The 13,435-nt window shown below is 28.9% G+C and overlaps 1 protein-coding gene across 2 annotated transcripts in view; it reads right to left on the reverse strand.

Moving 5' to 3' along the window:
• The window catches only part of LOC132923505 (thrombospondin type-1 domain-containing protein 4), a 60,182-nt gene that overhangs the window by 2,090 nt on the left and 44,657 nt on the right, over positions 1 to 13,435 (reverse strand). For both annotated transcript variants that reach the window (XM_060987547.1, XM_060987546.1), the window contains 8 exons: positions 5,320 to 5,527; positions 3,407 to 3,573; positions 3,181 to 3,310; positions 2,664 to 2,736; positions 2,371 to 2,513; positions 1,609 to 1,744; positions 1,262 to 1,496; positions 163 to 339 (listed from right to left, as the gene is read on the reverse strand). In XM_060987547.1, the coding sequence (XP_060843530.1) occupies positions 163 to 339; positions 1,262 to 1,496; positions 1,609 to 1,744; positions 2,371 to 2,513; positions 2,664 to 2,736; positions 3,181 to 3,310; positions 3,407 to 3,573; positions 5,320 to 5,527 (1,269 nt within the window). The remainder of the gene's footprint in view (positions 1 to 162; positions 340 to 1,261; positions 1,497 to 1,608; positions 1,745 to 2,370; positions 2,514 to 2,663; positions 2,737 to 3,180; positions 3,311 to 3,406; positions 3,574 to 5,319; positions 5,528 to 13,435) is intronic.

Here is a 13,435-nt window from a genome sequence, read left to right on the forward strand (position 1 = left end):
AGTATTGAAATCATTTCTATAATAAACTTTATTGTAAATGTTATCTATTTTAGTAACTAACTATACAATTATTAACTATGTATAATACCTAATAATGGTATAGTATAATTTTATAATTTTAGTATGTATAAATTAAGTAAATAACATATTATAATTTAATACCTGTGACCAATCGGATAGAATCCATGAGCCAATAGTGTTGGAAAGGGCCATCGCGCACGGTCCCATGTCGCAGGTGGTTTGATGCGCCGGTTTTTCGTTTGGCTTGCATTCAGTTTCATTGGCTGACGAACAGCTTACCGATCTTGACTTAATACCGGTACCGCAAGTTGTGGAACACTGAAAAACAAAATTAGGTTACTTCGTCGTATCGCAAATTCACGCTATATAACACCATAGGTGTGGTACAATATTAATATTTCACAAACAACCATCACCGACTTGTATTGGCGTACCTAAACACTCCCCCATTATGGAGGTCGATGCCTCCATCTAATTGTATACCAAACGTTTCAATAATTTTACCTATATTATGATATACCGTTCAATTACGCATTATAGTTTTAAAAGATTTAGTGTGTAGTGACGAACAATTAAAATGTTATTAACTTGTAACTTGTATTAAAAATATTGGATAGTTACGTGTATAATATTAATTATTGTTGTACAAATGTACGATCCTTGTCATGCGAGTCGACTATCAATAAAATCTATCTCCAGAAATGTAGGTACTTCGAGAATCAAAATAAATCTCGATATATTACGCTTGCTCAATACCCTCTTTAAACACACTTAAAATGTTTGTAATTTCATGTGCAAAAACTACTATTAGACCTATGTTGTTATCTTGGTTAAAATATCGTTTATTTACATACAATATATTTAGGTACATTAAATATAAACATTTGTTAAAACTACAATTTTTATTTTAAAACTTATTATAAGTACGTTTTAAATTCTAACGATCGTAATATTGACATATTGTTATAGTCTGTAGATACGTATATTAATTAATTAATTATATTATATTATATTATTATATTTTGTTATGAACAAGATATATTGCACGTGTGTTACATTTTCGTGTACTATTGACCCTTCTTAGTGTTTAATTAAATAAATAATTAAAAAACCTTAATAGTTTTATTCAATACTATAAATCCAAAAACCACAAATCGATCGTTCACTCAGATCCTACAATCACTATAATTTTGATAGATATTGAAAATTCCTAGAATTTGGAGACGTTTTTAACACTAACTTTGGACCAAGTTCCAGCGATCCAATGCGAGCTGCTGTCGGATTGGGTGGAATCGCAAGGCGGCCTCTGGCAGGTTTTAGATAAAATGACGTTGGCTGGCATGGGTGACGGACAAGCCGACTCGGCCACATTCATCGTCAAAGAAGGATTAATTTGCTGCCTACACGCCATCTCCCGGGTCTGGACTCCCAGGCCACAACTAACTGAGCAAGGACTCCAATCCGTGATTGACCACCTGTAGAATAATAAAAAGTGTACAATATATTATTATGTTATTGTAATATTATTATAGTATTCGTAAGTAAGACGATTTTCAGGGTCCTAGTGTTATTTTACAGAGTACTTACTGCGCCTCGCATGGTTTCACGTTGCATCTGAGCACTTGGGGTTGAGGTTTCTCCAGCCCGTGGCATCGTTTGTCCGCGACAATTTGCTGCTGTTGATTGTGTTCCTTGATACACACCATTGTGGACGTCTGATACCCTATGAAGAATGTATCAAATCAACACCATTAGATATTAGTAATATATTATAGGTATTCAGAGTGTGTGTATGCGGTAAAATATGTTAAATATATTATATATAATCAATATTTATATTTTATACAATTTTGAATTTAAAGTTAATAATATTAGTACTCGTCTTATCATAATCAAAAATGCTGCAAGTCAAAGAACTCTAAATAACATTTTTGAGAAGAAAAAGGTTTTATATTTTTTATTTCTTAACATTATAACATCTTGTATATTATAGTATGGTATACGTGCTCTCATCCTATATAAATTTACCTAATTAATATTAAATATAAATAAATATGATAAAATTATTTTTTTAATAACATCTCTAACTTTTTACATTAAATATTGATACTTAGTATTCGTATAATTTATATAAATAAGTACCTAAATTGTATTATGTATTTTAGTTTCAAATAAATTCTAATAAAATATTCAGCCGAAAACTGTAGTTACGCCTATTTATACGAGTTACTATTTTATACTTACAATAAAAATGTATTCCTATTTATACCAGTTTGACATGATTTATACGAATACGTAAATAACGATACCTATTACTAAATTTTAAAAAAAATTATAATGATTCATTACCTCCACCACACGTCTTGGTACATTCAGAATAGCCGGTCAATTTCCATATAAACTTCTTTTTTCTGCCTTTGTTTCGCGGTTTTGCAGCTTCATCGCCGATGAATCCTTGATACTCAGCTTGTGGTTGGTCCTGGTTAAATTTTCTGCAAAATAAAATATTTCTTATTATATCCACACCAGTAGTAACATCAGATAGCGAGTTGTTTTTAAATAATCCTATTACTATATTTATTTATTATAATATATAGATAATTATTAGGTATATATATATTTATATATTATTAACAACTTACGTCTTGTCTTCGTTATCGAGTTCCGATCCTTTATCCAACGCATACGCATCGTCGCTAACCGGCAAATAGTTTCCTACGACAGAACCCGACGATGTAAAAAAAAATAATTAAATACACAGAGATAAATGACATGATATAGATATTGAAACGATAACTATATAGCCGTTATACGTGCTTGGCGTTACTTCTACCACACCACCGTGGCACCGTATAGAGGGTAATACGTTTTGTTATTACACACAATAGATGCACACGTAAAACGTTTAATTGTTTTTGATCATTTTTTACGACATTTTGTGTAATTGCTTAATATTATACTATTGTAGATTTTAAATTAGTTGTCCTAGTTTCCTACGATGTTGGGGGTATCAACATTTTAAATCGTTCGTTTTTTGTTACATTACAAATATAGAACTACTACCTAGTCGCCGACTCAGTATTGACGTTATCCATCTCAGTGTGTATAATACAAAATATAATAAATAAAATAACACACATATTGAAATATTATACCAACCGGGATAATATGCAGACATGTGCGAATGGTGTCTGATCAATGGCGGCGTGATCGACTCATCCTGCGCAGGCACGTCTAACGGCAATTTGTATTCGTACTTGATACCGGGATTCGTATACTTGAAGACTAACTACAAACGAGACAAGTCACAAATTATGCGACGATGTGTTAAAACAATAAATAATAATATAAACATGAATAATGAATAATATTATGTTGAAATTACAATGAGGTCTACGGACTCTGATAGCGGTCCCGTGGCAAATATGGATTCGCCAAGATTACCGTTTTCTTTCCGATATGTGAATACCGTACCCGCTCCTTCATAGTCTCCCGGCCAACTATTCGTCCAATTTCCGTTTAAAATGTATAGTCCAACAGTGTGTTTCAATGCTGTAAAGAAATAGGTACGATATTAATTACTTGTATTCAAAAGAACTATATTATAAAATGCCTACGATAGACGTATCAAAGTATTCATATAATACAATATTATAAACGTCAAACTTAACATATTATATATAATTAAATTAAATTATATTATTGTATATGATATACTGAAAATTACGTTATTGAGTAATGAGCAGAGCGATGAATAAATTGATTTTAGGATGATGTGTGATTTGCCTTTTGGGGAATTAAAACTGCTTCGATTTTTAACTTTGAAGACGATTTTTGAAAAGAAATTCGAACTAGTTAGAATTTTGGGAGGTAAAAAGTAAAAACGGTAGACAATTATTGTGGATACCCATACCTTTCCGCTGTACATTAAATTTCGAGTGAGCCACTGTAGTCTGTAATGGATGTGCTAAATTTTAATTTGATAATATATCATTGTATACGAAAAACGGTTTTAAGCGAAGACCGTTTGTTTGTCTATATCACCAAGTAAATCTTGTGAAATATTTTTTGATATTGCTATTGAAGTAATTTATAATACAGGCCAAATTCCCCGGCTTCGCCAAAATGGAATTTCCAAATTTTTTTTTCATTCGGTTGTACTACGTTAGTGCTGTTTGTTCTGTACTTGATCCCGCGTTTGTGCCAAGCCCCTAACTCTAAGAAATCAAATTTCAATTAAAGCGAGGCTGAAGAAATGCTCCACTAAAATGGAATTTTCAAAATTAAAAAAAATTATAATTTAAATTTAAGATAATAGTATGTATTACAATAAAATTTATAATAAATGAATTTGACAATTTTTTTTAAGAAATATATAACAATAGTAAAATAATAATAATTAGTTCCAAGTAGAACAAACGGCACTAACTAAACAGAATCGAATAAAAAACAAAAATTTTAGAATTTACAATATGGTGGACCTGGGAAAATGGACTTTTATAATATTATTATTTATCAGCTGTAAAATAGGTTGATTAATTTTTATTCGAAAACATTGCATTTATTATATTATAATTATATTATGAGTATAAATAATATTTGATTATATTTTTTAATTATAAAACAGTATACATATATTATACTGTATTATTATTATTATTATTAACTTTTGAGTCAAAAATACCATCTTTAACATAAAACAATATGCACGCAGAATATGCTAATGATATGAATAAGTAATAGCTGTTTACATATTTTTTAAATATCATTTTATACTTATGGTAAAATTCATATTATACAAAAAAATGTTTAAGAATTATAAAAATATAATTTACATTGTTGCTCTTCGTTTAAAAATATAATTTCACCCAAATTTTAACTATAAAGTTCATGTATCTATAAAAAAAAGTGGTTCTTATTTAAATTTTTCAGTTTCAATATTAACTACTTATGAGAAACCTTGTATTACATTTTCAAATTTTAATTATTAAAATTTAAAATTTTATAAATTTTATTAATTGTAATAAAATCCGTTCCTCGATAATAATGATCTCGCTTGACATGGCCCAAAAACAAATGCATACAAATCTTATTATCTTAAATAATATTGTTTAATGAACCAAATCTTTTTATAATAATTATAATAATTATATTTTATATTATATATATTTTCAATTTTCAAATAAAATGGTTATAGTTATTAATATAATATAGTAACCAACATTTATTTCAATAGTAATTATAATTAATTATTATTTTCATTATCTGGGTATATGTATATACCTATTAGGTACCTACCTATGTTATTAGCTGATGGTTTAAGTTCGTTAATAGTAATATTGCAAGCAGATTTCGGTAATCTGGTAATTAAATTGTATCCTGTTGGCATGTCAGGTCTAGTGAAAATACCAGAAATTAAACGACATGTGCTATTGTCACCACCACATACACCACAACCATCAAATCTCTTTAGTGGTCCACCTATTGAACCATCGCAACTGACTACCTAAAAAACAAAAATCGATCAGTTAAATAATAATTATAAAAATAATCTTCATAATTTGTATTTTATAACAGAAAACGAATTAAAACATATTTTATATATAATGTATAATATACAAGGCATGCGTGCCATGTGGTAAACATTTTATATAACTTCGTGGATATATGAATCATATGTGCTCGTTATGAAGCTCATACCTATTTATTGGTTTATCTATATAAACAGTAAATATTACCTACCAACACGTTAAGTTCCAAAAAGAGAATATAGGATCATATGATACCTATATGCATTAAGAGGTTAAAAAAAAGTACCACTATATAACAACTAATTTTCCATGTTTGAAAATAGTATACGTAATACCCGGTGAGACCACGAGAGTAAATATTAAATAATAAACTGCTAGTTTTACATAATTATAATATTATATTCTTTCCCCAAAAATTAATCCAATACGTATTAAAAATTAAAAACGCCAATAAATCATCTAGAAACGCCGAGTTCATTATAATAATAATATAATATAATATCACAATAACCAACAGTGATCAAATAACGTTTGGCCTAGGAGATGAATCAACATTGCACACGAATAGGTTCCTCACGCACAGTGCACACGCAGACATAAATAATATTATATTAGAAAACAATTATTAAACACACAAACACCGTCGACTCAATAAATCCTGAAAAATTACAATATTATATATATAGTGGTGTTTTTGTATGCATCTATTATTTATATTTTATACACGCATGTGGATCCAAGTAGGTATAGGTGCCCAATACTATCCAGTTATAGGTATCTATGCCTACCTTCCTATAACTATCACTTACCTGTATATACCTAATACGCGCGCTCACGATGGCGTCGCGGATGCGATTTAGACGTCAACGTTGAAAAATCAATTATCTTAAACGCGCGAGCGGGGTGTATAATATTAATAATATGTGATGTGCTGTACAGAGATGAGATTCCAATCAACTACCGTTGCGGTCCCAACAGTCGTTTAATATTACGGTGTTTTAGACAACATAAATCACCAGGGGAGCTGGGCCGCAGCGTTCGCGTGTCCGTGTACGATAAACATCGTTCGTACATATCGTATTATTCATGTGATTGTGTACAATATCAATATCATGTTATTATTATTTTATTATTTCTTTTCCCTGTGCACGGGGAATCACCGCGATCGATAATCCGCCGACTATCGAAATACTTCTCACCGGGGCTCCGACCACGAGTCGATCCTGTGTATACACATACCATATCATATATCAATCGTGGTCTATGATACTTATACAAGTACCGTGCCGATTCCACGTTGATAATTAATATTTCCAGTTATAGTTGGCTCTTGACAACTTCTGCTTAATTAAATATTATGAAACTGTTGCTGCAGGAATTCACAATGCCACCGGGCTGTATTAATACGATAATTCATTTTATATAAAATAATAATAATCTAAGTACGGTGTATAAAGTACACAAATATTTTACGCGCGATTTGTTATCCTTACAGCATTACGAGTATATCATTAAAAAACATTGATTTCATGAAAAATGTCAGTTAATACTTAGTTATATAACATAGTATTTAACATTAAATGCCACTCGAAATTAACTTACTTCTATGCTTACATAACAAAAACAAATTAACCATCCTCTATCGTAGTTTATGCAAACGGTTTTAATAATCGAGTAAAATTTAAAAACTCAAATAATTATTTGTAATTTTAATAGATTATTTATTAAAGAGTAAAATAGTTTATAAGTACATTTTGTGGATATCTAAATATAACTGTTTTGTTGACAGACAACAATTTTATTAAATGTGTAGTACATTATTAATGAACCATAATTAACCATCTGCATTGCTTTCAAAGTTATTGTTTATAAAATCATAAATTCAAAATTAAACATAATTTAAATTAATATATTTACATATTTCAATATCTATATGAAAGTATAAAATGACCAATAGATTTTCTTATAATATCCAAAAGTTTAATCTGTTTAATGACCTCCGTGTTTATATAATCAAATAAAATTGCTTTAAGCACAAATTTAAAATTAAATCGTCAATACCTTGTAATTACATTTGGATTACTGTTTAATAAGTAGGTAAGCGCACATAAAGTGTAATGTTTTATGCCTAGAGGCTGCCTGTTAATATTAAATCTGATATACATATATGTAGAGATAAATAGACGTCCACGGATAAATGTAATTTAAAAATAAATTATTTGGAAACTAATATTCAGTACCTTTGTACAACTATCAGTAATATATTTTAATAAACAAATATAATTAAATTTATAAAAAGCTGCGTGAAAAAAAATTGCAATTCAATTTTGAATAGACACACGCAAGTATAAATGAAATGCTAAATAAGATTAATGTCTTATAACTTATATAATATTAGTATTATTTTTATATTTTTACAAACGAAATTAAGATTTTCGATTAAATTATTTAAATTAAAAGGTATACTTAAATATAATTAATTATAAAAATAAATTCCCAATGGCTAATTACATTTGCGGGTGCAATGAATGCGTGAACTGATTATCTTATCTTTATAAATTAGGATAAAAAAACCAGCCATAATTGACCAATGAATTACATAATTTTCGTTTAAACATACATTTTTTTCATATTAATATGACAGGAAATGTAGTTCAATGTCATGTGATCATAAAAATGTCACCGATATTCGATATTGAATAAGTATATTTTAGACGTGCCATTTAAAATTAAAAATATTCTTATATTGTCCAATGCATTCTTTGGTGGTGATTTCGATTTAAATACCGTTCATAATCTTCGTATGCGTATTAAGATGGATGTATTAAGTGCAGTGTACTTATTTTAATTTTAAAAACGAATTATAATATATTATCGAGCAGTCACGCTTTCCGTACAACGCACACTCGTCCGACACTTCAACGATGCCTTAAAAACTTTAACGACACATTTGCGTCTTATGTGTTATTATTAGATCGAGGAACTCGCGGTTATTTCAGCTAGTGGTAAAGTACGTATAGGCGTCCTATTATATTATGATGATGAAGTTATATACTTTAATACGTGCACAAACTTCTATTATAACCGCGTCGGGATCCATAATGTATAGACGAGTTAATAGACAACGGCATCGTGGAACGTGATTGGAGGACAATCCCTAAAATGTTCGGATACTTAAAAACTTTGTCTGTTATGAGTCGGGTACGTAAGAAAAAAAATGATAATATTAATAACGGCGATAAATTAACGTCGTTACGGGTCCGCATTTACGAACGAGTGTGTTTTTTCTATTCGCCTGCAGTATATCCTTAAATCCTTTCCCATTCAGACTTGTACCATAATACGTCATATGCGTTATATGATCGGTCTCTGTTGTAGCATGTATTCGATTGCTGCACAAAAAATGACCTTTTTTCCTTTTTCATATCCCGAATACGACCTATACAGATTATGTAGAATGACTAGAATATACTGTTTTTAGTGGCTAAAATAAATGAATATCCCGATTTTTAATAAAATACGTAAGATGCTATTTTGATACAAATATGATACAATGCATTCACACGAGATAACAATATTCAACGTGAATGATGTTTTCTAGTCCATTAAAGATAAACTGCACGATTTTAGAGCTATAATAGGACGCATTTTATATTGTACCGTTATAACTTTTTATCTACTTAATATTAGTTTCAGACGTTTCAGTATTTTTGGTTGTACATCTAACAAAGTGAAAAGAATTTGAAAATATTTAAAAAAATTGAAATTTTCGAAATGCTGAGTGAAAAATATAAACCAATATCAGTAATATTTAATTTTAAATTTCGCTTTCATAAAGTGTTAGCATATTTAATAAAACATGGTGTTGTACAAATCAAAATTGTAAAAGTTTTGTTAAACGATACAACCAAATAATTCTAAGATTGACTAATATTTAAAAGTTAATATATTATGTGTATTGTGTAATGATAAGTACAAAAATTAATTAACTCGATATAATAATTATGAAATCATCATTTCACAAGAGGGCCCCCAAGACTTCGATATTAAATTATTTTAATACGTATACAATTTTACCATAGACCTTATACGATCGGTTATTGATGGTTTTTTTATTTGTACCGCTCACTAAAAAAAAATTCAGCTTAACTCTAATTTAAGGAGGGGGAATGAGATTTTAGTAAATTTACAAGGGGGGCGTAGAATGAAAACAGTTGGGAACCACTGTATTATCGTCTTTGTTAATGGCAACCGTTTTTGTATAATAAAAATATACGATACTATATAACTAAATGATTTACTAATTGCATTGTGAACAATCGTTTCTACCAAAAGTCCGAAAAGCTCTAGAGAAATACATATTATACACAATAAGTGCGGTTAACTTTTATTAAGTTAAATAATTAAATAATTACTATAGATATTAGTGATCTTTATCCTTGAGTGTTGGCGATAATGGACAGCGGACTCACATTGATTTTACATCACCTTCGTCCATCACTCAATAGCCACCCTAACGGTTATCACCATATATTTAAATTTTCACGATCTGAGTATTCCGGAATAATATAATACAAAATTAATCGACCTAGTTCTTATAAATATTCTATTCTATTAATATATATTAATATATATAATACAAAGCTACTAAGGACTAAATACCGTTCAGGTTTTGTCAATATATCATTAGCCAGGGCCATATTTACCATTAGGCAGGATAGGCAACTGCCTATGGCCTCCGTTATTAGAGGGCCTCGGATTTTTATGGACCTTATTTTTATTTTTTATTTTTTGAGTACTACTTCCATTATCTAAAATAAATATAAGAAACATATAATATTTCAAAAAAATAAAATAATTAATCCTTATTAGCGTAAAAGGTAAATTAGAATAATAGATACAAGAAATCTGTAGCCTGTAGAAATAAAAAAATGTATAACATTATAATTATGATTGTGAAAATGTATAAGTAAATACTAAATTGTAATAAATTATTAGGCATTTTGTTTTATACAACTCATTTGTGAAGAGGAGCTATGGCTATATATGCTACTGTTGACAATAAGGGGGCTACATTTTTTATTTTGCCTAAGGCCACGAAATGCCTAAATCAGGCCCTGTCATTAGCTATTACGATAAATGAAATAATGAGATAGGTATTATTTAGTTTATTATTTTTAAAAATTACATGATTTATGTGTGGACAATAAAAGTTAAAAACCAATCGGACACTGACTACTGTCGTCTCAATGGACCGTTGATGTCAAGGTTACGCCGTTTTCTCTCTCTCGATCTCCCTCGCACACGATCATAATAATATTAATAATAATGATATATTTGACTTACGAAAATATATCCGCCCCCAAACCACATGGTCAATGAGCACTATATCAGCTATGGTCAAATATCTGATGCTGCAGTGGAGGTGGTGGAAGGTTTGAAGCGCCGAGCGACTGCCAACGATCATAATTAATTCGGTGGCGGGCACGCGGGTCAACGAGCCCGGTTTTACTCGCAAAGATTTTACCGGATTTTTCTCATTCATATTCAAGCGTTAATCCGGACGTGAAAATTAAAAAAGAATAATAATGATCTCGTTTGATTTTCAACTTAAAAAGGAGTACATTTCCCCAGACCCATCTAAAAACATTAATTAGGATTTTATTAAACATTTTTTTTATATCCTTACTTTAAATTTTTTTAGTTTTGGTAATACTATTTTTAATTTTGCTGTAAACGTGTAGTTACATACTATAAAATATATTATTGACTCAAAAGTTAACTTATAAAAAACTGTGAAAAATTAGTTTTAAACAAAATTGGTTTATGATTTAAATTTTTCAGAAAAAAAAATACTATCGTAAGTTATTTAATAAGGAAAATAAAAATTATAATAATATAAGTAGTAAAGTCTTATAGTTCATAAGTAAAAGGAGTACAACAAAAATTAATATACGAAAGTATATATGACGTATATACTTAGTAAATAGTTATATTAATATGTTTAAGTAATTCTGATCAACCGTATAATATTATATTTAATTACGACATCACATTAACATAATTAAACTTAAAGGTTAATAGCTTTTTTTGTAGTACATATTATGCATTAAATTTTTCTTTCAATTTTTATTAGCTATAGTTAGTAATAAGCCAAGTAAAATTTGTGATCGTTTTTTATTACAACTATAATAGCTTGAAGCATTTAAAAAAAAATGTAATATCATGTTCATTTTATGAATGTAGTTAGACACCAACATATTAAAATAAAAATGTTAACAACAATTATTTCTTTTTGATACAAATTTAAAAAATAATTTTTAGGTCAATATAATTTTAGATAAATATAACATTTTTAAAATAATTTGAAATCACGTTTTTGAAATTTTAATATTAAAAAACTGAATAATAATATACACATAAGGCATATGTATATCAAATTTATTAGATTGGATAATTAATCAGTTAAAAATGTCCATAAAACTTTTGTTCAAAGCATTTTTGCAAGTCATAAAAATTTAATTTAATGTCAATGGTAAAACAAATTACATGTTCTACCAAATTATTCTATATATATATCAATACCTATATTGATTTTATTAAAAATATTGTAGAGTACATTATATAGTAAAAATAAAAAGTATTATAAAAAAATAAATATACATTTTTTAACCTACGCAACTAACCTATAAACTTTATTATAAATTCATTGATTCCACTGCAGTCAATTGTTTATGTCTACATTGATGTGTACATTATTAATTCTCGAGATTATAATACTGGAAAAAGTTCCAGCTAGTCATTTTTAACTGAGCCTCTAAGATAGAACTCGTGGAATTTTTTTGGCAGATGTTTTATTTTAACGCTTACGTTTGTCATATTTTCTCAGCGGAAGTTAATTATAATGTTTAATCCCGTCAAATGCGTAAACCCGTATAAAAACCAAGAATGCCCGATGCGCTGCACTAAATAAAAAAAAAAATATAATAATAATAATGTTTGCGATCCTCGGATTAGGCCAAGTTTGCCAAGAATCAGTCTAACCATGTATCATCTTATATAGTAATCTTTATATCGGTCGTTCGCAACAGCCTACTGCTATGTCAATTCGTGTGTACATTACAATATTGTTTTTTTTTTATCAGCCGTAATGTGTTCATACAATGTCAATCTCGAAATTTATTGAAATACAATAAACATAATATTTTTCCTTTAGTATATAATGTATATATCGTACCACAACGTTTATCGTATTATTTTCCAATAGTTTCTTATTTACGTCTCAGTGGCGTCTGTCTAATAGATTTTTGGACCATAAAATACAACTCTATACTAAAATTATAGTATATATTTTATTGTAATTGATAATTTAAAACTTTTCTCGAATTGCCTAATATTTTTTTTTTTTTTTATAATGCATTTCAATCAGTCGCAACTATTAGATCGATACAATATGGGAAGTTTGTGTTGCGATAACGAATTATTATTATTATTATTGCGTTTCATCATCCGAAATGCACTCGACCACTATTATGTTATAGTATACCATATATTATATACATATACTACCAAACACTCGTTAACTGCAGGGTCCGTGTAATAAGCGAAATTCATTATACGCCTTCTTATTTATTATGTATGTTAACACTCCATTTATACATATATTATATCGTTATTAACATGGGAATTGGTTTCTATAGCACACGATTTCTCAACGGAAATACCTCGAACTTTGTCAAATCATATTTATTTATTTAAATTGTTTACAACGTTAGAACAGTCAATCTGGCCCGGTTGCGGCCCATGTGTGTCTACAAAATGACACACGGCTTGGTCAGATAGTGTTGAGCACTTTAATAGTGGCCGTTGCACAACGTTCGCAT

The sequence above is a fragment of the Rhopalosiphum padi genome, chromosome 2, assembly GCF_020882245.1.
Source record: "Rhopalosiphum padi isolate XX-2018 chromosome 2, ASM2088224v1, whole genome shotgun sequence".
NCBI lineage: Eukaryota > Metazoa > Arthropoda > Insecta > Hemiptera > Aphididae > Rhopalosiphum > Rhopalosiphum padi.